The 22,818-nt window shown below is 37.1% G+C and overlaps 1 protein-coding gene across 3 annotated transcripts in view; it reads left to right on the top strand.

Annotated features, from left to right (window-relative positions):
* Window positions 1-969: 969 nt before the first annotated feature.
* Window positions 970-22,818, top strand: part of EVI5L (ecotropic viral integration site 5 like) — a 52,645-nt gene continuing 30,796 nt past the window's right edge. For all 3 annotated transcript variants that reach the window (XM_058169165.1, XM_058169166.1, XM_058169168.1), the window contains exons 1-5: window positions 970-1,213; window positions 14,875-15,101; window positions 17,247-17,436; window positions 18,642-18,866; window positions 21,831-21,905. In XM_058169165.1, the coding sequence (XP_058025148.1) occupies window positions 14,920-15,101; window positions 17,247-17,436; window positions 18,642-18,866; window positions 21,831-21,905 (672 nt within the window). In that variant the 5' untranslated portion in view covers window positions 970-1,213; window positions 14,875-14,919. The remainder of the gene's footprint in view (window positions 1,214-14,874; window positions 15,102-17,246; window positions 17,437-18,641; window positions 18,867-21,830; window positions 21,906-22,818) is intronic.

The following is a 22,818-nucleotide window of genomic DNA, read 5'->3' on the forward strand; positions in this document are numbered from 1 at the left end:
AACCGGAAGGGCAGCAGATACAGAAAGCAGCTCGTTGCCATCTTCACTAAATATCGTTTACATTTGTGCGGATGTATTACTACAATATATTGCAGGATTATATTATATGTATCCTAGAGCATTGATAGAGGAAGGTATTTCACCCTTTTCTTCTGAAAGAGTTTATCATCTGTGTATTTCGATATGAATGGAAATATTGTTATTTATCTCCTGCAAGGAACGGCCGCACACAGAGGCTCGATGCAGAGAGAAGGGCGGGGTGATCTTGCAATTTGAGACGTTGATTTCCTGAAGAAGCGCCCGTTATTAAATCTCATTGGCTGGCCGCTTTGTCATTCCCGTAAAATTCCTGCAGATGTTGGTAAACCTCACAGCTGGACTCTCGGGAAACGGGAGTATTTTCCTCCCTTTCCACGTCCCGTCTCCGGAATGCTCGCTCTTCCTTATACTTCGAAATCTGTATCGTCCGACTTTTCAGAGATCCCTCCCTCCACCCCCCAAAAAAAATCCCCTTTTATTTTTTTCTCAGAGCCGATAGGTCCTGGTCTTTCTGATCCTCTCTCAGACACTCCAAGTTCCCGCGTCCGTTATTATTTCTGAGCTCAAGGCGGCTAATAACTTCCCTCCCCCGCCCCATTTGCCTTACAAAACCAGGATAGGTACAAAGAATTGTCTATTGCTGCTTCCCGAGGCCCTATTGGTGGAGGTCGTAGAGGCGGGGTTAATACTCCCGCCCCACTCAGGTTTTCCTTCCTCAATCGCCACGCCTGACGCCGCGGGTGGCTTCCTCGGCTTCGCTTTGCTCTATGAACGGAGGCATCTAAAGGGGCGGGACCAGGATCCGGTGCCTTGGCGAAAGCTGAATCCTTATTGGAGAATGTGGCCAGGTAGGCGGGAACCGAGAGCCCGGGGCCCGGATCCTAATTGGCCAGACGGAGCAAAGGATGTAGAGCAGAGGGCGGAGTTCGCTGCCCATCAATCGGGGAGTGAATTGGGATTGCCGCGGGAGGCGGCGGCGGTTCTGGTGGTTGGTCGTTTTTCCGCCGCTGTCCGCAGCAGCTCCGGCTCCTCCATGGCCGCTGCGGTCCCTGGCGCGGTTCTCCCTGCCGTTCCGGTAGTGGGGGAGGCGGTGGCCGTGGAGGTCAGGCCCGGAGGTTTAGGACCCCCGCCTCCTTGAGGAGAAGGATCCGAAATGGCAACGCCGGCCGCGCAGGTAGGAAGGCGAGGGCGCCCGGCTCCCCCCTCCCCACTTTTTTTCTTCTCCCCCCCCCCACCCGCTTCTGCTAGCTAAGTAGCTGCAGAGGAATCCTTTGCTGCAAAGAGGGCGAAAGGCTTCCCTCCTTCAGCCGCCGTTTGCTCTCCATCCCCTTCTCTCCCCGTGGAGAGAAAACCACCTTCTCCTTCTGGCCCTTCACGCGCGTCCCCCTTTCATGCCCGAGGGGAAGGCCTCCCGTTTTGGTCTCCGAGATGGGGGCATTTGGCCTGCCCGGACTGGGACCTCCCGATTTCGTCTGTAGCTTTCCACGCCTTTGCTTGGGAGTTTTCCGTGGGGTGGGTGGGAAAGGCCAGGCTTTTCTCCCGGTATATCATTTTCTTACTCCGAAGGAGGACAAGGCCAGCAGGCGGGGGGGGGGGTCGGTCGGACATTGACCATCCTTAAAAATGAGAAATGAGGATTTCTCATTTCCTGCTCTCCGAGAGCCTTCCCTCCCCCCCCAGTTAGGTCAGTAATTATAACCATCAAGCACTCTGAATACAAACTGTGTTGCTTCTCAACCATGTTCAGTTACTTCGTGCATATATCGTGAAAGCTCTTTTCTAAACAAACATTGTTTGGGGCTAAGAAAACGTTGGAGGGTGGATATTGATCTGAGGTTTGAGCCTGTTTGCTGGAAAATAAGGTTATCTTAGTATGTTATCTCTAATATTGGAAAGAATAGGCACTTCAGTACCACTTGTTAGGGAGCATAAGCAAAAAGGTGCTATTATGCTCATATCCTGCTTGATATAGATATACCATTAGTCTCTAAATAACCTTGTTTGGATTTAACATGATAGTTTTTTACATTCCTCCATGAATAACCTGTCGACATCTAATCGACACAGGTTCAGTTGCATTTAGAATATTTTTTTTTTTAACCAAAAATGTTCTCCTTTCTACTGTCACTGATATACTTTGGAGAATAATGCAATTGCCGTTTACAATTCCTTTATATTTAGTATTTCTATTTTAGTTCCTTCTGTTTTCCTCTGAAATGAGTGGACAGAGGAATCTTCTCTCCTGTCCAAGAATAGTTTAAACCTATCTTCTTTTTTGTTAAGATTTTATTCTTGAAAACTTTTAGGAAATGTCATTGGGTTCATGTGGGTAAGGTTTAGACTTTCTATTACATTCAGTCTCAAAGATTTTGCGAACACTAATTTTAGGTTGGTGTCCAGTACATTTTTCGTGTTCTAATTGAGGGGTCTCCAACCTTGGCAACTTTAAGATTTGTGGACTTCAACTCCCAGAGTTCCTCAGCCAGCAAAGCTGGGAGTTGAAGTCCACAAGTCTTAAAGTTGCCAAGGCTGGAGACCCCTGGTTTAATTGACTGTTGAACACCCAAAGTAGATGCTTACATTGTCTAATTGTTAATATTCAGATTGCTTTTACTTTTGTAAAAATTTCTGACATTTGTTCCCTTGATATAACTTTTGCACAACATGTTACAAAACATGTTTTGCACAACATGTTACAAAAAGCACAACTGCTTTTTGTTGAAAGATTACCACACATATTTGACTTCAGTGTTAATGTCAATAATGTGTGCAAAATGATCAAAACAGAAGTTTATTTGCTATAATTATTTCTTCTCAAAGGAGAAATCATAGTTTGAAAAAATACAATTGAATCTTTTTAAAGGATGGTTAGAAATTGGGTTTGGGAATTGGCAGTATGAACTTGATTGGTGAAAGTATTGGCCTGGTTAAATACTTGAATGGGCTATATATTAGGCTAAGAAGTTTTTTTAAAAACCCAGAGATGGAGGCTCAACATATCTCTTGATTTGACATAAGACTATTTACAAAACGTCTGTAATATGTCAAACTGTAGTCACATTTCATTGTTGAGTATGCCTTTGATTCTGGAGAGTTTCATTTGGGAATACTAATAGCACAAGAGGACCAAATTTAAGCATAAAATAATTCTACCTTATATTTTACTGTTGTTAGTTCTTGCTGTTTCTTGCTACAAGTGACAACTTGGCTAATTTACAGTTAAGCATTTGTCCAAGCACAGAAGTACTACGTCTGGCCATTTTTAACCATAGTATGTTATGATGACTTCTGCATTTTGTAATGGTTGAAAGCAGTGTTTATAAACCATGCTATTTCATGTTTTGCTAAGTGAAGACGATTGGTAATATATCTTAATTTATAAAAAAGTTCAATCTCAATTGAAATAAATGGTGTTGTACATGCATGGTATATATGAATATTCATTTCAGTAGAGGTACATGTGAAAATGAAACCTATTACATTGTATCTAAATACTAGCAATTGATTTTGGAAATGTTAAATTGTAGTATCTTCTATTCAATCTACGTATAAAGATTCAAGCAGCCTGCCGGGCTGAAAATAGGATGGTTACAGCATCATTAGGTTGTGGATTACCTTGTTCTTGTACTAGTTCATTCCTCAGAGATTCTTTATCCACAACCAGATCTATTGAATATAGATTTGTAGCTTTAGATGGAAAATCATAAACAAGTTGTAAACTGAACTTGAAAAGAGCAAACCACTCTTACATTAAAAGCATAACCATGCCCAGACAGTTACAGAAGTTGCGTGTAAACTGAAGAATACTTAAACTTTTTAACAGAAATTGGACATTGGGGTAGCCTATATACCATCAAGGACCACTGGAAATCTTTCTAATATTAATAGACATTTGATTTTAGCTAGTTGAAGCCCAATGTTTCAGCTTAAACAAAGGGCAATTGTTTGAAGCAATGTCTGTCAAAAGAAAGAAGAATTAATCTATTCATGGGTATAGACTTTTGTTCAGTGGCATACACTGGAAAAAAAACTATTGAAAAGAATTGTAATTCTGATTGCTGGACATGGTTAACTATCTGTAAAAATCTTTTTCAGATGGCTACCAATATAGTGGATGATTATTGAAAACAATCCTAGATCAGGATGTCTTTCTTCTTCAGCTCTATTTTATTTAGAAATCCTTAAATTTCTAAAATCCTGATTTTTTTAAATGGTAGAATTGTCTTATATCTGAGCTAGTTACGATGTAAACCAGAGTTTCTTAATCTTTCTGTGTTCACAATCCTGCTGAGAATCAAATAAAAGTTGTGGACGCACACATCTTCAGGAAAATATAAATTTATATGCACAATTTATGTTAAATTGTAAATAAATGGTATTTCCTTGTCACCTTAATATCAAGTGCCCATAATAGAAACCAAATTTCTAGGTTCTATCATATCGCAAGATCTAAAATAGAATAGAATAGAATTTTATTGGCCAAGTGTGATTGGACACACAAGGAATTTGTCTTGGTGCATATGCTCTCAGTGTACATAAAAGAAAAGATACGTTCATCAAGGTACAACATTTACAACACAATTGATAGTCAATATATCAATATAAATCATAGGGATTGCCAGCAACAAGTTATAGTCATACAGTCATAAGTGGAAAGAGATTGTTGATGGGAACTATGAAACAATTAATAGTAGTGCAGATTCAGTAAATAGTCTGACAGTGTTGATGGAATTATTTGTTTAGCAGAGTGATGGCCTTCGGGAAAAAACTGTTCTTGTGTCTAGTTGTTCTGGTGTGCAGTGCTCTATAGCGTCGTTTTGAGGGTAGGAGTTGAAACAGTTTATGTCCAGGATGCGAGTGATCTGCAAATATTTTCACGGCCCTCTTCTTGATTCGTGCAGTATACAGGTCCTCAATGGAAGGCAGGTTGGTAGCAATTATTTTTTCTGCAGTTCTAATTATCCTCTGAAGTCTGTGTTTTTCTTGTTGGGTTGCAGAACCGAACCAGACAGTTATAGAGGTGCAAATGACAGACTCAATAATTCCTCTGTAGAATTGGATCAGCAGCTCCTTGGGCAGTTTGAGCTTACTGAGTTGGCGCAGAAAGAACATTCTTTGTTGTCCTTTTTTAATGATGTTTTTGATATTAGCTGTCCATTTGAGATCTTGCGATATGATAGAACCTAGAAATTTGAAGGTTTCTACTGTTGATACTGTGTTGTCAAGTATTGTGAGAGGTGGAAGTATGGAAGGGTTTCTCCTAAAGTCTACCACCATTTCTACGGTTTTGAGTGTGTTCAGTTCCAGATTGTTTTGGTTGCACCACAAGGCTAGTCGTTCGACCTCTCGTCTATATGCGGATTCGTCATTGTCTCGAATGAGACCAATCACTGTTGTGTCATCTGCGAACTTCAGTAGCTTAACAGATGGATCATTGGAGATGCAGTCATTGGTATACAGAGAGAAGTGGGGAGAGCACACAGCCTTGGGGGGCCCCTGTGCTAATTGTAGACAACTAACGTCAAAAACATCATTAAAAAAGGACAGCAAAGAATGTTCTTTCTGCGCCAACTCAGTAAGCTCAAACTGCCCAAGGAACTGCTGATTCAGTTCTACAGAGGAATTATTGAGTCTGTCATTTGCACCTCTATAACGGTCTGGTTCGGTTCTGCAACTCAACAAGAAAAACACAGACTTCTGAGGATAATTAGAACTGCAGAAAAAATAATTGCTATCAACCTGCCTTCCATTGAGGACCTGTATACTGCACGAATCAAGAAGAGGGCCGTGAAAATATTTACAGACCCCTCGCATCCTGGACATAAACTGTTTCAACTCCTACCCTCAAAACGACGCTATAGAGCACTGCACACCAGAACAACTAGACACAAGAACAGTTTTTCCCCGAAGGCCATCACTCTGCTAAACAAATAATTCCATCAACACTGTCAAACTATTTACTGAATCTGCACTACTATTAATTGTTTCATAGTTCCCATCACCAATCTCTTTCCATTTATGACTGTATGACTATAACTTGTTGCTGGCAATCCTTATGATTTATATTGATATATTGACCATCAATTGTGTTGTAAATGTTGTACCTTGATGAACGTATCTTTTCTTTTATGTACACTGAGAGCATATGCATCAAGACAAATTCCTTGTGTGTCCAATCACACTTGGCCAATAAAAATTCTATTCTATTCTATTCTATTCTATTCTATTCTATTCTATTCTATTCTATTCTATTCTATTCTATAAGTTAAATATGATATTAGGCATTAAAAAATCAATGAGCTTTTGAAAAATTTACAGTTTTACTTCGTTCACATTGACTTGATTGAGTAACAAATGTTCTTAATGGCCAGGTACTTTTCTTTAACTTTTATCAACAGGAAGGAGTTTAAGACATCATAACATAGCAGTGATAATTATGTATCTAGTACAGGGGTGTCAAACTCGCATCATCACAGTGTTGTCATGTGATGTATTGGGACTTTTTTCCCCTTTGCTAAACTGGGTATGGGCATAGCCAACGTGTGACGCATCCAGCCTAGGGACAGGAGTTTGATAGCCTTGATCTAGTATATTCTATACTTTGGAGTAAAACAAGATATAGAATATACTGTCTTAATAATTTAATTAGATATAAATACAAAATTTCCCCAAATATGTTTTTCAAAGTAATCGGAAAGAAATTGGAGAAATAATGAATGGTTTTGTTTTCTTGCTGTTGTTTTGTGTCTGGTTTATTACCTCTTTGAGGATCATTCATGGTTTCCCAATAGTCCATGCACCAAATTTGAGAACTTCTGGTGTAAAAAAACATTGCTTTCTAGCCTCTGCTAACATTAATGAATTATAGCTGAGGCCAGAAAGCTAAGAGTGAATGATTACTTGAAATCTGTCTTCAGATTTACTTAAAATTTAATATTTAACCTGTTTATTACTGAGTTTTAGAATCATGGCTCAAGTTGAACTGGAAATGGGATCAGAGATCTTTCATGAAGTATGATTTGTCTCTGGTAAACAAGCATTTTAGAAAAAAAAATTCAAATACCACAATATGAAATGTGAGGTTTTATTTCTAGTATTGGAAATACTGTATATGCAGTATATGCTTCCTATGTTGTTGTTCATGTTTTCTGTTACTTGTCTGAAGTCTCATTAGTCTAAAAACATCAGCTAAGTAGAAATTGGTTCCAATTCATCTCTATATTATTATTAAATCTTTATCCCACCTTTTTATATATAAAACCCAACGTAATGAACATATTAATCCTGTATCTTGTTCCCCTATAGAAACAACGCTTTGAGGTAGATTGGGCTGAGAGAGTGTGACTGGCCCAAAGTCACCCAGCAGGCTTCATAGTCTTTATGAATTAAGAAGAAAATGCTTGCTTTTCAATAATTTTTAGAGAAATGTTTTATATGGTGGTCCACCATAGTCACAATTGTTATATGTCTATTTATAGTCAAATAGTATTAATATTTGAATTGGAGTGCCTTCTCTTATAAAATAACTAATATTATAGCTTTGGGGTATGATTATGTAGTCTATTACAACAAAATTAATATTGTTTAATACTATTATTTAAATTATGCTTAATTGGAACATAAAAAGCAAAGCATATTCCCACATATTCTAATTGCTTAATAATGGCAAAACAAAAACCAAACCCACAGGCTCAAAACCCATATTCTGAATCCACTGTGTAATATTGTAGACCTTGTTTATGATTCTCAAGTGCTTCACTGAAGTCTGCTGAAGACAGGGTTATAAGAGGATGAGATCTTATGCATATGAAATTTGTCTTTCTCTGTCATCCCCTTCTTCTTTTGCCCTCAATCTTTCCCAACATTAGGAACTTTTCCAGTGAGTCCTTCCTTCTCATTAGGTGGCCAAAGTATTTGAGTTTCATCTTCAGGATCTGGCCTTCTAAAGAGCAGTCAGGATTGCTCTCCTCTAGAACTGACTTGTTTGTTCGCCTTGCAGTCCAAGGGACTTGCAGGAGTCTTCTCCAGCACCAGAGTTCAAAGGCCTCATTTCTTTGGCACTCAGCCTTTCTTATGGTCCAACTTTCACAGCCATACATTGCAACTGGGAAAACCTTTTTCACTGGACTTGCTCTTAATTGAGCAGTGCAGTTGAGCAAACTATTGGATCTTGGATTTGTTTTATAAATTTTACTTTCTGGATTTCACACAAATACCGTGACAAACAGCAAACAGTTTTGTTGTGTCATCATTAGATCAGAAAGGACTGAGTAATGTTAATGAAATTTTTCTCTATTAGTCAGACTTCTTGTCTGGCGACAAATGATTTTATTTTTTGGGAGCCAGCAAGCCCATTCTGGTTTCTCCTGGATGCTCCAAGAAAATGTAGATGTATATTAAAGATTGAAATATATAAAAGGGAAATATAGTAAAAGCCTGATAAGGATATTTTCCTTATTCTTCTAATGAAATATGATCAGACTCTGCTCTAGGATTAATAATACACAAAAATTAAGTATACAAATGCTTCTAAGAGCACCCATCCTCACATACTTTACTTTTTACTTCCTTGATGTAATAAAAAAGAACCTCTCTGCCTAGGAGACAGTTTTAAGGAACCTGACTCTAATGGCTAGTTTATAACACTGTTCTAGTGTGAAAGAATGTCAGTGGTATGTACTGATTTTTGTCTTCTGGAAGTGATTGTATCAAAGATTTTTAGAGAGAAATTCAAGGTTTTGTCAGCAGTAATAAAATGGCTACAGATAGTTGGTTGGTGTTTTAAAAATACTGTTTTCTAGTCTACATTTTATGGCTCAAAATCTACTAACTGGGAACTATTGTGAAATTGGTCATAGGCTGAGTGAAAGTGACTGGCCCAAGGTCACCCTACCAGCTTTCATGCTTAAGGCAGGACTAAAACTCAATCTCCTGGTTTCTAGCCTTAATTACTAGCCTAAACTAGCTCTTAATTAAATTAAGACTTACGCATTATCAACATTAAAATGCAAATTCAGTTAACTAAATTAAATCAAATATATAGAAGATAAAAAGAATGCTGAAAGGTTCAAGAGTAAACTTTGAAATGGAAAAAGAGAAAGGAGTTGGAAAATAAACAATCATGAAGTTAAATCTAATACTTGTAGTAGCATCTCTAACATTATTTGTGACCTAATATCCAAGTTTCACAGACAGATTTGTCACATTAAATCTAAGATATTTAACACAAAAAGTTTCTACATGGGTATTTCATTAGAAAGAGCAAATTTGGGAGTCCTTGTATGTACACACGCCATTGGCTCTGCAGATCAAGAAAAACATGGACATGTCTCATTGGACACAAATTTACCTTGCATAATTGCAGAGGATAAGACATTCAAACAGATTAAAGAAAAGTCACTTTGGTGCCTTGAGAGCAAATCACTAAAAATAGGATGGGATGAAAATTTTAGTTGAATTTCTGATTGCACAACAAGAGTTCTGCTAATGTAATTGTTTATCAGTATCCTGCGGACATGTTTTATAAAGTCTTTGACTTTTGTATATCTAACAGATGCCATAAGAAATGAAAAATGCTGCAACCTTTGATTTTGATTCCAGGAAAATTGTATGCCTGGAGTGAAGTTGATCAAACAGAGCTAAGGGGATTAGACCTTATGGACAATATATCAGCTTAAGTCAATCAGACAATCTGCTTTGTAAGATTGTCACTTCTAGGGTAAAAAAGACTTTATAATAAAAAAATCTTTCACTTATTTTCAGAGATGTTTTGTGTCAAATGTCCTTGGGCATTTCAACTGACCTTAACAAAACTGTTTTTGTGTAGTTTTCATATATGAAAATAAAGCTTTTAATCTAGGACTGAAATTTCTAGCTTTTTCCAAAGTGTGTCATTTGGGATATACTTGAAGACAAATTCAAGATCAATAAAGGCAGCATGAAGGGCCCCATAAAATTTGCCACAGTATTTTTCTGCCAGCTGTTGAAATTCAGGCAGTGGTCACTTTTAGTTAAACTTGCCAGTTGTAACACTAACCTGTTCATGGGTTTTTCTTAAACCCCCAGCCAATTGCAAAACAAAACATTCTTGACTGTAGTTTGCTGGTTACATGCCGCAGATTAATGGAATGACCATTGCTAAAGTCTTCACAGAAATCATTACTATACACGGGAACTGGGAATTGTAATTGTGAGTCTTTTGAAATTACAGCAGGGAATCAGTGGCAAAAAAAGGGCTGCTAAAATTTGTGCCCATCTGTGAATATTAATTTTGAAAAGTTCTACAGGGATATATCATCCCATCCCATCCCATAGCTTTGACTAATTTAACCTGTGCTTCTAATTCAGGGGTGTCAAGCTTAAGGCCCGGGGCCAAATTCGGCCTGCGGCGTGATTAGATCTGACCCATGGGGCCACCCTGGAAACAGTGAAGGACCGGCCCACGGTGCCATTGCCAGCAAAAATGAGCTCAAGAAGGCTGTGGGCGGCACTCCCAAGCTCCATTTTCACTGTCAGAGGTTGCAGGAGGCTGTTGCAGACAAAAATGGAGTTTGGGAGCCCGTTTTCACTGGCAAAGCGCTCAGACCACCACAGGTGCCCCCATACGAATGATATTGAACTGGCCACGCCCACCTCAGGTCCCCACGGTCAAACACAAATCTGATGCAGACCTCAATAAAATCAAGTTTGACACCCCTGCTCTAATTTCTTAAAACTATCATTATAATGCAGGCCAAACTGGGTGATTAAGGGGTACAAGGTTCTAGGGTGAGACACACTTCTGAAAGTAAAAGGTTTGAAATTGCGTTTGCCAATTCACTGGAGGAAAATGATAGATTTAATCAAGGAGCTTCATTTTTTGTCTTTTTGCTACAATCTGCCAAAAATTAACTGCATTTCTCAGTTGTCACTGTCCTTCATTTGACTTTTATTTACATTATTTGTACCCTATCCCTTTGCCCCTAAACATTCTTTATAGTAAAAACAGAACAAAATAAGACAGGAGAGTGGAATTAGGTTGATCTGACATACCTTTTAAAAGTGTAAGTACTGCAGAAAGGCAGATTAATGAGATCCTATAAACTATACAGCTGCTTAACAGATTCAGTAAAACTATTGACTATATTTTAAAATTATTTGAAATTTTTCCTCAAGCATTTGCCTTTCACCACAATTAACTGAGTTTAGTAATGCAAAATTTCACTATCTATCTATCTATTCATTGTATAATTACAAGGGAAGAGATCATAAGGAACAATGTAAACTAATAAATATTAAAAATAAACCAATAAACAATTCTCAAGTCTAGTGTCACATATATCTTCTATGTTTTCAGTTTTTCCTCCAGACCATAGCAATTTTACCTATATCTCTGTACTGGCAAGTACAGAGGTATATCTCAAGTTGTTAACATTCAGAAATCTGTACTCAAAAGCAACATGAATCACAGGACAATAATTCTTTGTTTGGGATCCACAATGATTTTTTTTTCAAAAGAGATTTAATTACTGCCTGTCTCAAAACACCTAGTATAATGATACAGGAGATTTACGTTTTCCTGAATCGCCTTGCCAATCCCTTTTTGCTACCTCTGGTCAGATAAAACAGATTGCATTTTGAGATTATAAACTATGAAATATATTGATTCAAGCATTTTGTTCTGTTTATAGATTACAGCAACTGTAGCTGATCTCCAAAATCCTGATTTGGTGGTCCTCTAGATATTTCTTTTGATATTGTGAAAAGTATGGAATATAGAATAGAAATAGAAATACAATACAATACAAAACAAAACTACATTTATTGGCCAAGTGTGATTGGACACACAAGGAATTGTATCTGGTGCATAAGCTCTTAGTGTACCTATTGTACATATAACATATCACACACACACACACAAATATATATAATTTTTTTATTATTTATTTTATTTTATTTAAATATTTCCAGTTCCAATATGCTCAGCCACTTGAAACAGTTCTCTTGGATGATACCTTAAGGGTACAAGGAGATGGTAATAGTAGCCTTTCAGTAATTCTCTATAAATCCATTTAGTTAGTTGTTAGGTGCTATTGAATCATGGGCCACCATCTGTTTTTATAGACAAAAATTTATCATCTCAGCCTAGTAACAACTGGTAAATCTTCCAAGGACGTTATTTCTCTGAATCTTCTCCATCTATCATGTCTGTAATCTTTTCCTTTCTTCCATCAATCCTGCCAAGTGTAATTATTTTTTTCTAGTTCGTTATCTTTTTGCATCACATGCCCCATATATGTGAGTTTCTCCTTGCTGATCATTGTCTCAAGGGGGCAATTTTTATTTTCTCCATGAACTGTTGAAATGCATAGTTAAGAGATACCTTTTTTTTCTTGCTTGTTTCTCAATATCAGACATTTAAGGCAATACATTATTACACTGAAAATAATCTTTATATTTATAATAGTCTGGTTTTTGTTGCATTTAGAATACCTGGTAAGTCTTGTCTAGGTTTATAATTGCCTTTCTCTTAAACTTTAATCAGTTTTCTGTTTGACCTCAACACTCTTTATCTTTCTTGTACTCCCCCCCCCCAAAATTATGCAGTAACATCTATTTATTTATTTATTAGAATTGTCAAACAAAAATGAGAACAAGAATAAAAGAATAAAAATACAATGACAGGGACGATAGGCACATTACTGCACTTATGCATGCCCCCTCTATTGACCACTTAAGTATGATGTTCATTAATTGTATGAGAAAACACGTGCCTACTGTATTTCTTTGACAGCTTTTAGAATAAATGTGTTGTTGCATTGAAATTATAATTTATAAAAATCAAGAGATAATAGAAGGTTCAGGGGTACAAAATTAGAGAGAGATTACGTTGTTCATGTTCATGATTTAAGCAGGATTCAAATAGATGTTTTAAGTATAAACTAATTAATGTTTAATAAAATAATGCTTCTCTTAACATCAAAACACAAGTCTTGAGAGCCGGTGTGGTATAATGGTTCAGGTATTAAGTTATGACTGGGAGACTAGCCCCATACAACCTTTAGATCATGAAGATTCACTATGAATTTTGGGCAACATGCTTCTGCAGGATAGTAATGGAAAATTATTGGAGGTGTGGGAATTATTTATAACAACTTGGAGGAAAGGCAGAATATTACATATTCAAAAATACTACTGTATGGGTTTACTTTTTTCACACATCCTCACAATCAAATGTTTGTTTAAATTTGTTTTTTTAAAAAATAGAAAAATAAAAGGTAAATCTTCTTTATGTCTTATATCAGAACAATTGATAGTTGTTCCAAATGACTAGATTTATGTGCTAAGTTTACTTATGGGACTAAGAACTTACAGGAGTTATGAAGTAGAAGTTTCCTGTATTTATGTGTTATAACACATAACATACCAGCTAGCTGGCCATGTTAGATCTTTACGTCCCCTTGCTTCTTTCTTTGTACTTATTTGGTGGTGCAAGTACAAGACAGTGGCTAGATATCAGCATGGTGATACTAGGCTAAAGTATGAAACTAGGCTGATGCTAGGTGATACTAGGCTGTGCATGAAACATAGCAAAAGCCACCAAATGACCAACCAGGTCAACAAAACAAATAAGGTAAAGACCAAATAAAATTATTTACAAGGCTGGAATAAATCAAATCAAAAACTCCAAAAGTGTATTCACTTATTTATTTAGCAAATGTATATAGCTGTTTACCCAGAAAAGTCTGGGTGATGAACAGAAACAGAAAAACAATCAAATGGTAGAAATCTATTAAAAAGAAACTGGGTTAAGTCCCCCCCCCCTTCACATCCATATTAAATGTAACCAAAGCCATGGCAGTACTCCATTAACATTCTGGCCATAAGGCCTAGGGGGGGAAAATCAGGTCTTCACAGCCCTCTGGAAGGCCAACAGGGTTGAAATTGTCTGTGTCTCATTAGGAGGCTGGTCCATGAGGAAGGCACCCTGACAGAGAAGGCATGCTTCCTGGGGTCCACCAGGTGACACTGCTTCATCAGTGGATCTGGAGGATATCTAGTCTGCCCTATGTGATAGGGTGAGCAGAAACCATCTGGAAGAAATGGTTCCACAAATTAGTGCTTGGCAGACTTCTTGACAAGCATTCTGCACCAAAACTCCACAATAGAAGTTTTTTTCCCCAGTCTGATTAAAGTCAGGAGAGAATGAAACAGAGCTGTGAAAGAGAAATGTAATTTACATTTATGATGTAAGTCCTTTAGCTTTCTTAGTTCCAAGCAGCAGCAGCAGCACCTCCAAATTGCTCCCATAGTTTCTGTATAATTTTCAGATTAATTATATTGATCTATGGTAGTATGAATTATATTGATTTAGTTACTCTCTAAGAGAATCCAGTTTTTTTAGTTTAATGCTGCAAGCAGAAAGTGTGACTATATGGATGTTTTTGTGAAGAAGGCTTGAGAATATTCATAATATTAATTCTGCTGTAAAATACAATGACCTGTCCTGAGTGTTTGGTAAGGATAAAATTTGTTACTTACATTCAAATTATAGTGTCTTGTTTTTGGAAAAGCAATTCACATCCTCTGAATATTTTACAATTTTGCAGTCAAATATTCCTAAGGATTATTGGGAAAATCTAAATGATTATCTGAAAAGAAATGCTTCTTCACAAAATAAATGTGAAAAAGAACTCTTGGTTATCTGTTATACTGTTTCTTTCTTATTTGGTCTGTATTCAGTCTTGAACTAGAACAATTATGTTCCAATCTTGTGAACAACTTATTTTGGCATCAATTATTAAGAAGAAGGGAGAAAAACCACTGCTGTTTTGAGTACTATGTTGTCTTTTACAGGTGATTCCTTAACTTTCCTGATCACTGTCTCCAAATACTTTCTAAATGAACATTCCTGTTACTCTCAAATTGCTGGAGATGGCAAGTCCAGCCATCAGCCCTGACTCTTCTTCCCATGAAGCACTTTCTTCTGTCAACTCTATGCCTGCATGTTCCCCTACTTCCGATTCTGAGAACCTGAGCCCAGATGAGCTGGAGCTTCTAGCCAAGTTGGAAGAACAAAACAGGTAGGACATTCTGAAGGTCCAGTAATGCTCTGATACTAACTGAAAGCCAGAGGATGTAAATAGTTTAATGTTTAAACATTTGTCAAATGTTCAAGTTTTAGGGGATGGCTCCTGTAAACACAACAGTTTAAATACATTATTTCTTGAAGCATTAATGTACAAATACTAAATAGATCTTATGGCAACACTTTTACAGCCTACACCAGAGATATATAACCGCAAAGCATAAATTCCAAGGATACTTCACCCTATGGCAATAGATAATTTTACTTAGTGGCTTCATGTAATTGATGAATAGGAACAGGGAGAGTTGAGCCCTGTGGCACCTCACATATCAAAGGTCTAGGGCTAGACCTCTCCTTTTCCCATCTATACCACCTGGGACTGGCCTCCAAAGGAGAACCACTGCAGAACTGTGCCCCACTCTTCTCAATTTCCTGAGCCAGTGCAGAATAATACCCCAATCAATGCTGTTATCAATATTTAAAGCTTCTAAAAGAATCAGAAGGATCAGGATAGATCCACCACTCTATTATTAGCCATCTAGTATGATCAGTGCCTCTAGTAATACAGCCTGACCTGAAACCCAACTGGATACGTCCAGGTACTCTACTTCCCCACCCACTGATGTTCAGCTATTTTTTGGTAACATATACCAGGTCAGCCCTCCCATTTATAACCAGCACTTTCATTTAGTAATTAACTTTAATCATATGGAACAATCTCTGTAGAGAATGAACACTCTTATTAATGATTAAAAGTCATTTTATAGTCTCCTTGAGCTTTCTATCATGTTCAGCTTCAATTCCTCCAAAATATCAAAAGATAGCCAGAGGTGCAATTTGGTAATATTTTAGTAAGGATTGACTACTTCTCATTCACAAAATCAAATGATACTTGTTCCAAAGAAATTAAATGTTTTCCCTTGTATCAATTATTGTATTTCCCATGCGGTAGATGTTAAAGCATAAACGCTAAATCAGACATTGAAGGAATGGTGATCGATGAATGGCTATCTATTTATTAATATTTTATTTTATATTTTGTATATTAGTATTGCTCAAGCTCCATCCAAACTAAGAATAGAATTTGGTTTAGGTAGATCCAGATCCAGATCCAGTACTGAGCTATTGGTCGGAATCCTAGTTTGAGTTTGTCTTCATTTAATTGGTATGCCTGGATTTGACAGTTGCTTAAAACATTTAAAAGAGTATATGTTCCTTTGGTTAGTTTATTTCTATTAATATCTTATTTGTTTGCTGTATGATTATGTTGTGACAATGTAACATCAAATGCTTTATTGTAGTGAAAAATCTTATATAATGAAAGTATTGAGAATCTGAATAAACAAATTCATGTTGCTCTATGCTGTGAAAAAGATTACTTATTGAAGTATAGTACTGTACAGACTATAAATATTATAAATGTACAAAATTGACTATAAATGTACAAAATTGGCTAAAAGGTGAAAGAATCCTTTCAGACTGGTACATGATGCAACCTTGTACAAAATGAAATTGAAAATGATTTGTAAAAAATAAACTGAATTCAGTTTGTTTTAATTGTATTTAGTCAATTTCTTTCACTGCCTATCTCAGCCAAGTGACTTTGGATGACTTAGAATTTTAAAACTATAAAACTGATAAAACAATTACAAACAAAATAATAAAAATATCCAAAAATAAAATACATACAGACAACTAAGGTAGTTAATCAACTAACAATAAAGCAAAAACAAAAACAAAAACCAGAATGCAGTCTAAAGATAGAAATGTTTCTCTATAGCTTTGATTTTAAATATATATTGAAATTCTTTTACAACTAAGAAGTATGCCATGTTCTGTCATATTCTCTATCCTGCTCCTCAAACAGAATAATTTGCATAAATTACAAATTTATGCATGTATCCTTTCATTCCTCTTCAGTGATAGAAGAGTTTCTGATGAATATTCAACATTACAAGAGAATTTTCAACATGTTGATTGGCAATCCAAATCTCTACAAGTGTCATAATGCCACTTAGTTGAAATGTTTGAAGAAGCTTGTTTATGTGGAAGTTTCATTATGCTCTAGAGCATTTGTTGCATTCTAACCTGGTTATGTAACTGGTAAGGAAACAAGTAATTTTTTTTTACATTTTTCAAGGCTTTTGGAAGCTGATTCAAAGTCATTACGCTCTATGAATGGCTCACGAAGGAATAGTGGGTCATCTTTGGTATCCAGTTCTTCTGCATCATCCAATCTGAGCCATCTTGAAGAAGATACCTGGATCTTGTGGGGAAGGATTGTCAATGAATGGGAAGAATGGCGGAAAAGGAAAGAGAAGTTACTCAAGGTAAGGAAAGTAATTGCCTTTCTAGTGGTAGACGTATTTTATAACACTTGTAAGTCATAGTCATGTTTATATGTTATACATGTTATACTTGCATCTTATCCAATAATTCCTTTTTTGATTGTGTATTTCTGAATTATATTTATGGACTCAAACAAGGCAGTGAGAAACAAAATTCTTTTTATGTAAGAATAAACTATATTACATGAATACTGTCGTGTTCCACTCCCCCTCCGACGACCGGGTCTAGGAACTCCGTATCAAGCGTGGCAATGAAGCCGCTGCAGCTTGTCAAATTCCTTCGAGGTTTCTCAGGGCAGGCAGGAGTCCAAGTTGTGACTTCAGCGATAGCAGCAAACTAGATGAGACTTTACTTGACTCAAGGTTGGAATGCCAAAAGCAGGTCCTTTATATAAGCTGTGGGGTGTGGCTCCATGACTCAGCATTTATCCAGGCCTGCCCCCCCCCTTCCTTCTGCTGGCATCGCCTCTCAGATCTCCGGAAGCGAGGATCCTCCCACTCTGAATTGTCTTCAGCTGTCTCTGCTGTCAGATCTGGGAAAGGGAGGGATCAGAGGGAGCAGGTCCGGGTAATTGCACCACTTGGCTGACTTCCTGCTCTGACGGCTGCGTGGAAGGAACACACACAGTATGAGTGAGCTGTATTGGATTTCTCTTTTCACTCCTTGACTCCTCTCCGGGCATGGGGCCAGGGCCGGGGGCTGGAGGCATGACAGGCCGTTCATCTTCACTATCAGACTCAGAGTCTGATAACAGGCCCAGGAGGAGACGAGAGGGGCCTGGCTGAGGAGGACGAGGCACAACAGACTCTTTGCAACAAATGCATGTAAAATGGTGATGCAAGAACTCTGTAAAGCCGAGGGCAGGAACCAGAGGAGAAACAATCTGTTTTCTAAAAGCCAGTTCGTTAAGGTATTGAATGTTTATTTTATGGATTCAGATATCCAGAACCACCTCAGGATAAATATGAAAACCTTAATTTAGAGAGACTTTATTAAAATAACTTCTTGATATGTTATAATTTTGGATGCAATGACAGCATTATACCCAGTATTCCTCTTAGTTTATGTCAAGGGTTTAAAATTGACCATATCCCTTTATAGAAATTTGGAAAATACATGAAGTGTGAACCAGCTTTGCATAATATCACTTAGGGTATCTTGTAGTCTTTTTTTCTCCATTGCTTAGGAACTCATAAGGAAAGGAATCCCTCACCATTTCCGAGCAATTGTTTGGCAGCTTTTGTGCAGTGCCACAGACATGCCTGTGAAGAATCAATATTCAGAGTTGTTGAAAATGTCTTCTCCTTGTGAAAAGTTAATCAGAAGAGACATTGCCAGGACATACCCCGAACATGAGTTCTTCAAGGGGCAAGATAGTCTGGGCCAGGAGGTTCTCTTCAATGTTATGAAGGCAAGTTTAAGACAATACTTTTTTGTGAAAATTACATACAATGTATATCTCTTTATATGGAATAGAGGTCTATTTCATGAAATTAACGTCAACATTTCAACTTAAACAAGTTTTTGTTATTTAGAATGTCAGCTTTCTTAATTTGGCATCTCCTTGATAGATGTTTATAATATTTCTAGGTCGATAATTATCCTCACAGATCATACTAAAACTGCTTTGCATGCTAATTGTATTGGAATATAATTGGAAAAAATAGTCTTATTCTAATAAATTATTTTTCGTGTAAGACTGTATATGCACCAAAGATCAAATGCAGAGGTTGATTTAGAAAATGAATTGTTGTGTAATAGCTACAGATGAAGCAGATATGTTTCTGACATACTATAAAATTAGTCTTTTCAAAAGTAGGGCCCTCCATCAGTGCTGGAATTTAAATTTCCAGAATCCTCTCTCAGTGTGTCCTTAGCTTTTTTTAACAAATAAGCCTGATGAAAATTTCTGAAGGCCTATCACTCTCTCATTTCATTTTGGTTTTATATATTCACAGTTACATAATTAACAAGTTGACTAGTTTCTCTGGTTGAAATATCTCACTCTTCTCTGATTTCTCATAACAGCTGTGTAAGATAGTTTGGGTTAAGAGAGTGCAGGTGGCCCAAAATCATCCATTGGTCTTCTGTGGTAGAAGACACATACTGTCCTATTGGTTTTAATAAAACTTTCTATGGTCTCTGTTTCCTTTTTACCAGTTCCCCTTCTCCGTGTGAGTCTTGAATTTCCATGGCAATATTTCATTTACAGCTCAGTGTATAACTAATTCCATGTGGTTCAACAACATTCACACTGTATAATTGGTGTTAGGTACCATTAAGGATTAAGTCACTTCCTCTTTGATTACAGTTATTTAGAACATCCAGAATATTTCCTTCTTTGTTGTGAGTAATATATGCATATATCCAATCTATCTGTGAATATTTACAGTCTCCTGTATTATCAGGTATTTTTTCTTTCACTCTTCTCTTTATCATTGTCTCTCATGGATAGTATTATCATTGTAGGTTTTTCATACTAAATCAATATTGGTAGTCTTGGAAATACTTTTTATGTAATAAATATATAATTGGAAGAAAGGAGTCCTTATTTTTTAAATGATATCAATAGTACTGAAAGTTTTTTAAAAACAAAAACAAAAGACAAAATAAACTAAATTCAGAAAGGAAAACAAAGCATAGAAAGTACAAGAAAAGAGGTGGAAAGAAGAGGAAAAGAAATGATTTCTGATCTTCATCACAATACAAATTTAGTAATTCTTCATCCCCTATAAGACTGCATGCAAGTTTCTCATCTTCCTATAAATCATCTCTTATCCATATGAAAATCCACAAATTGTTTCAGTCCTGGTGTCAACAAAAGTCCATAAAGGGTTCCTGGAATTTTATAAGAACCCTGGTGGCTCAGTGGTTAGAATGCAGTCAAACTATGCCCACAATCTGGAATTCAATCCTGATGGGGCTCAAGGTTGACTCAGCCTTTTGTCCTTCCAAGGTCCGTAAAATGAGGGCCTAGATTGTTGTGGGCAATATGCTGACATTATAAACCACCCAGAGAGTGCTATAAAGCACTATGGAGTGGTAGATAACTGTAAATGCTATTGCTATTATAGAAATGTGTCTGTAATTAGAGCAGAGGAACATGTACAAGAAAATTAAGATATCACATTCTGTATTTATCATCATTACTGTTGGTTACATTAAAAAAGTGTTTTTTTGAATTATAGTGGAAGCCTGTCCCTCAGACAAATTGGCCATCAGCAGGAACATAGACATAAACAACATATACATACCATTCAAAAAAGACAATCAAACAGCCAAAAAGGAAATAAAAAGACCAAAACACCTCCTTATCAGCAATCGACACCCAGATGAGCAGAGGTTAATACCAAGATTAAGATTAGACCAACAATCAAGAAACAAACAGTAAACCAATCAAGGAACTGCCAAACAAGCTAACAGTAAGCAGCCCAATCAAGGAACCACCAACATCACTCCACCAACACTGACAGGGCAGGCCTCTGGTATATAAAATGAGAGCAAACTCCATTCCCTGCTAGGACTGATGATATTACCTAGTTTGAAAATGAAATGTCTCCAAGAAAACAACCAAGCTCAGAGAGCACCAAACATCCCACAGTTCAACTCTGAGCTACAAATATTCTCTTCTTTTGGATATATCTCAAATTTCAAGAACGAAAAGAAAGGTCACGATAAAGGCATAAGGAAAATAAATTCAAGTGGAGCAACAAATTGCTGTTAAACCCTATAAAATCAAAGCATGTTTTAAAACTTTTGCATCTTTTATTACAATTTTGACAATATAGTCTTGTTCCTTATATATCCTATTCATGTAGTCAGCAGAAGTCGAGACTGACTTGAATGCACCAGAAACAGCTACCTTGTATTCCTCAGAGTGTGTCACATTCAAAGAACACCCAAATTCTTAAATTCCCCAAGAGTTGCCTGAAATGCATCCCTCAGTTAATATATGTGGCATCTTTTTTTCAGTTAAAGCTGCTGCTTAATTCCATCATATTTTACATTTATTATTATCTTTGTTGTCTAAAATGTTTATCTTAATTCCTCCCTACCATATCACCACTCGCCTACCTTCGTATTATATCAAATTTCCAGGATAATCAAGTTCCAGATTCATTATTTTCCCACAGTTAATATCTGAAAAGTTGTCATGGTGAGAAAAATTCTATGGCTAAGTTTATACATCTTATAAAAAGAAGTGTGATTCATGAAGCCTTGTTCAATAATACATTGACTAAACTTCAAGACATCACAAAAATCTTTGCATATTTTAAAATAAAGTTGTGTACATCTTGTTTTACCTCTTTCAGGTAAATTAACGGCTAAATTGTGAGCTATAAATTTTTTCTGGCTTAAAATTCTTATCTTTCAGGCTTATTCTCTAGTAGACCGTGAGGTTGGGTACTGCCAAGGTAGTGCATTCATCGTGGGACTGCTACTCATGCAGGTTTGTGAGGTTTGTTCATTGGAAATCTCAAACAGCAGTTTGTAGTCATACTGAGGCACTTTGTGTAACTGCAAATTGTACTCCAGTTATGCCAATTCCTTGACCAATGTGTCCTCTTCACCCATGCCCTGATCATCTCCAGTTTGGGCTATTGTAATGTGCTCTATATAGAGCTGCCCTTGAAGAATCTATGGAAACTCCAGTTGGTTCACAATACAATGGCCTGCATATGTCGGCACAAGTCAAGATTTACACATTTGTCACATCTTTTTTGGGAGCTACATTGGTTACTTATTTTCTTCTGGGTACAATTCATGGTGCTGGTTGTCACCTTTAACTAGGGCCAAGTTATTGGAAGGACTGTTTCCTCAGCTATCTCTATCCAGCCCACCAGAGTGGGAAGGCAAGTATATTGGGGGTCCCAACTAGTAGGAAAGTTCATCTAGTGAGAGAGGGGAAAAGGGCCTTCTCTGTGATGGCTCCCTTCTTTCGGAACACCATTCCCCTCAATATAAGATTGGCCCTTTCCGGAAGGCCATGAAGACATAGTTCTGTTTGTTATCTGGGGGCCCCAGGTTAATATAGTCAAGGTGGCTATGTGATTGTGTGATTACTGCTGCTGGGGATGGAGAGGGATTTATGGGTTGTAAAATTTTAATGTATGCCACCCAGAGTCATCTTACATGAGTTGGGGAGGGAGGGAGGGAGGGAGGAAGACCTTAGGAATGTTTAGATCAGTTCATTATCTTACAAAATATTACAGGTCTGTAATTTACGCTCACATTTCTTTCAGAAACTCAGAGCAGAATACCTAATCACACACTCCTCCAAAACAGTTCCCAAAACAACTACCTTGCAAAGGCTGGGGGGTAACTGGCCCAATATCAACTGCTTAGTTTCCGTGGCTAAAAGT

This window comes from Ahaetulla prasina, chromosome 2, assembly GCF_028640845.1.
Source record: "Ahaetulla prasina isolate Xishuangbanna chromosome 2, ASM2864084v1, whole genome shotgun sequence".
Classification (NCBI taxonomy): domain Eukaryota; kingdom Metazoa; phylum Chordata; class Lepidosauria; order Squamata; family Colubridae; genus Ahaetulla; species Ahaetulla prasina.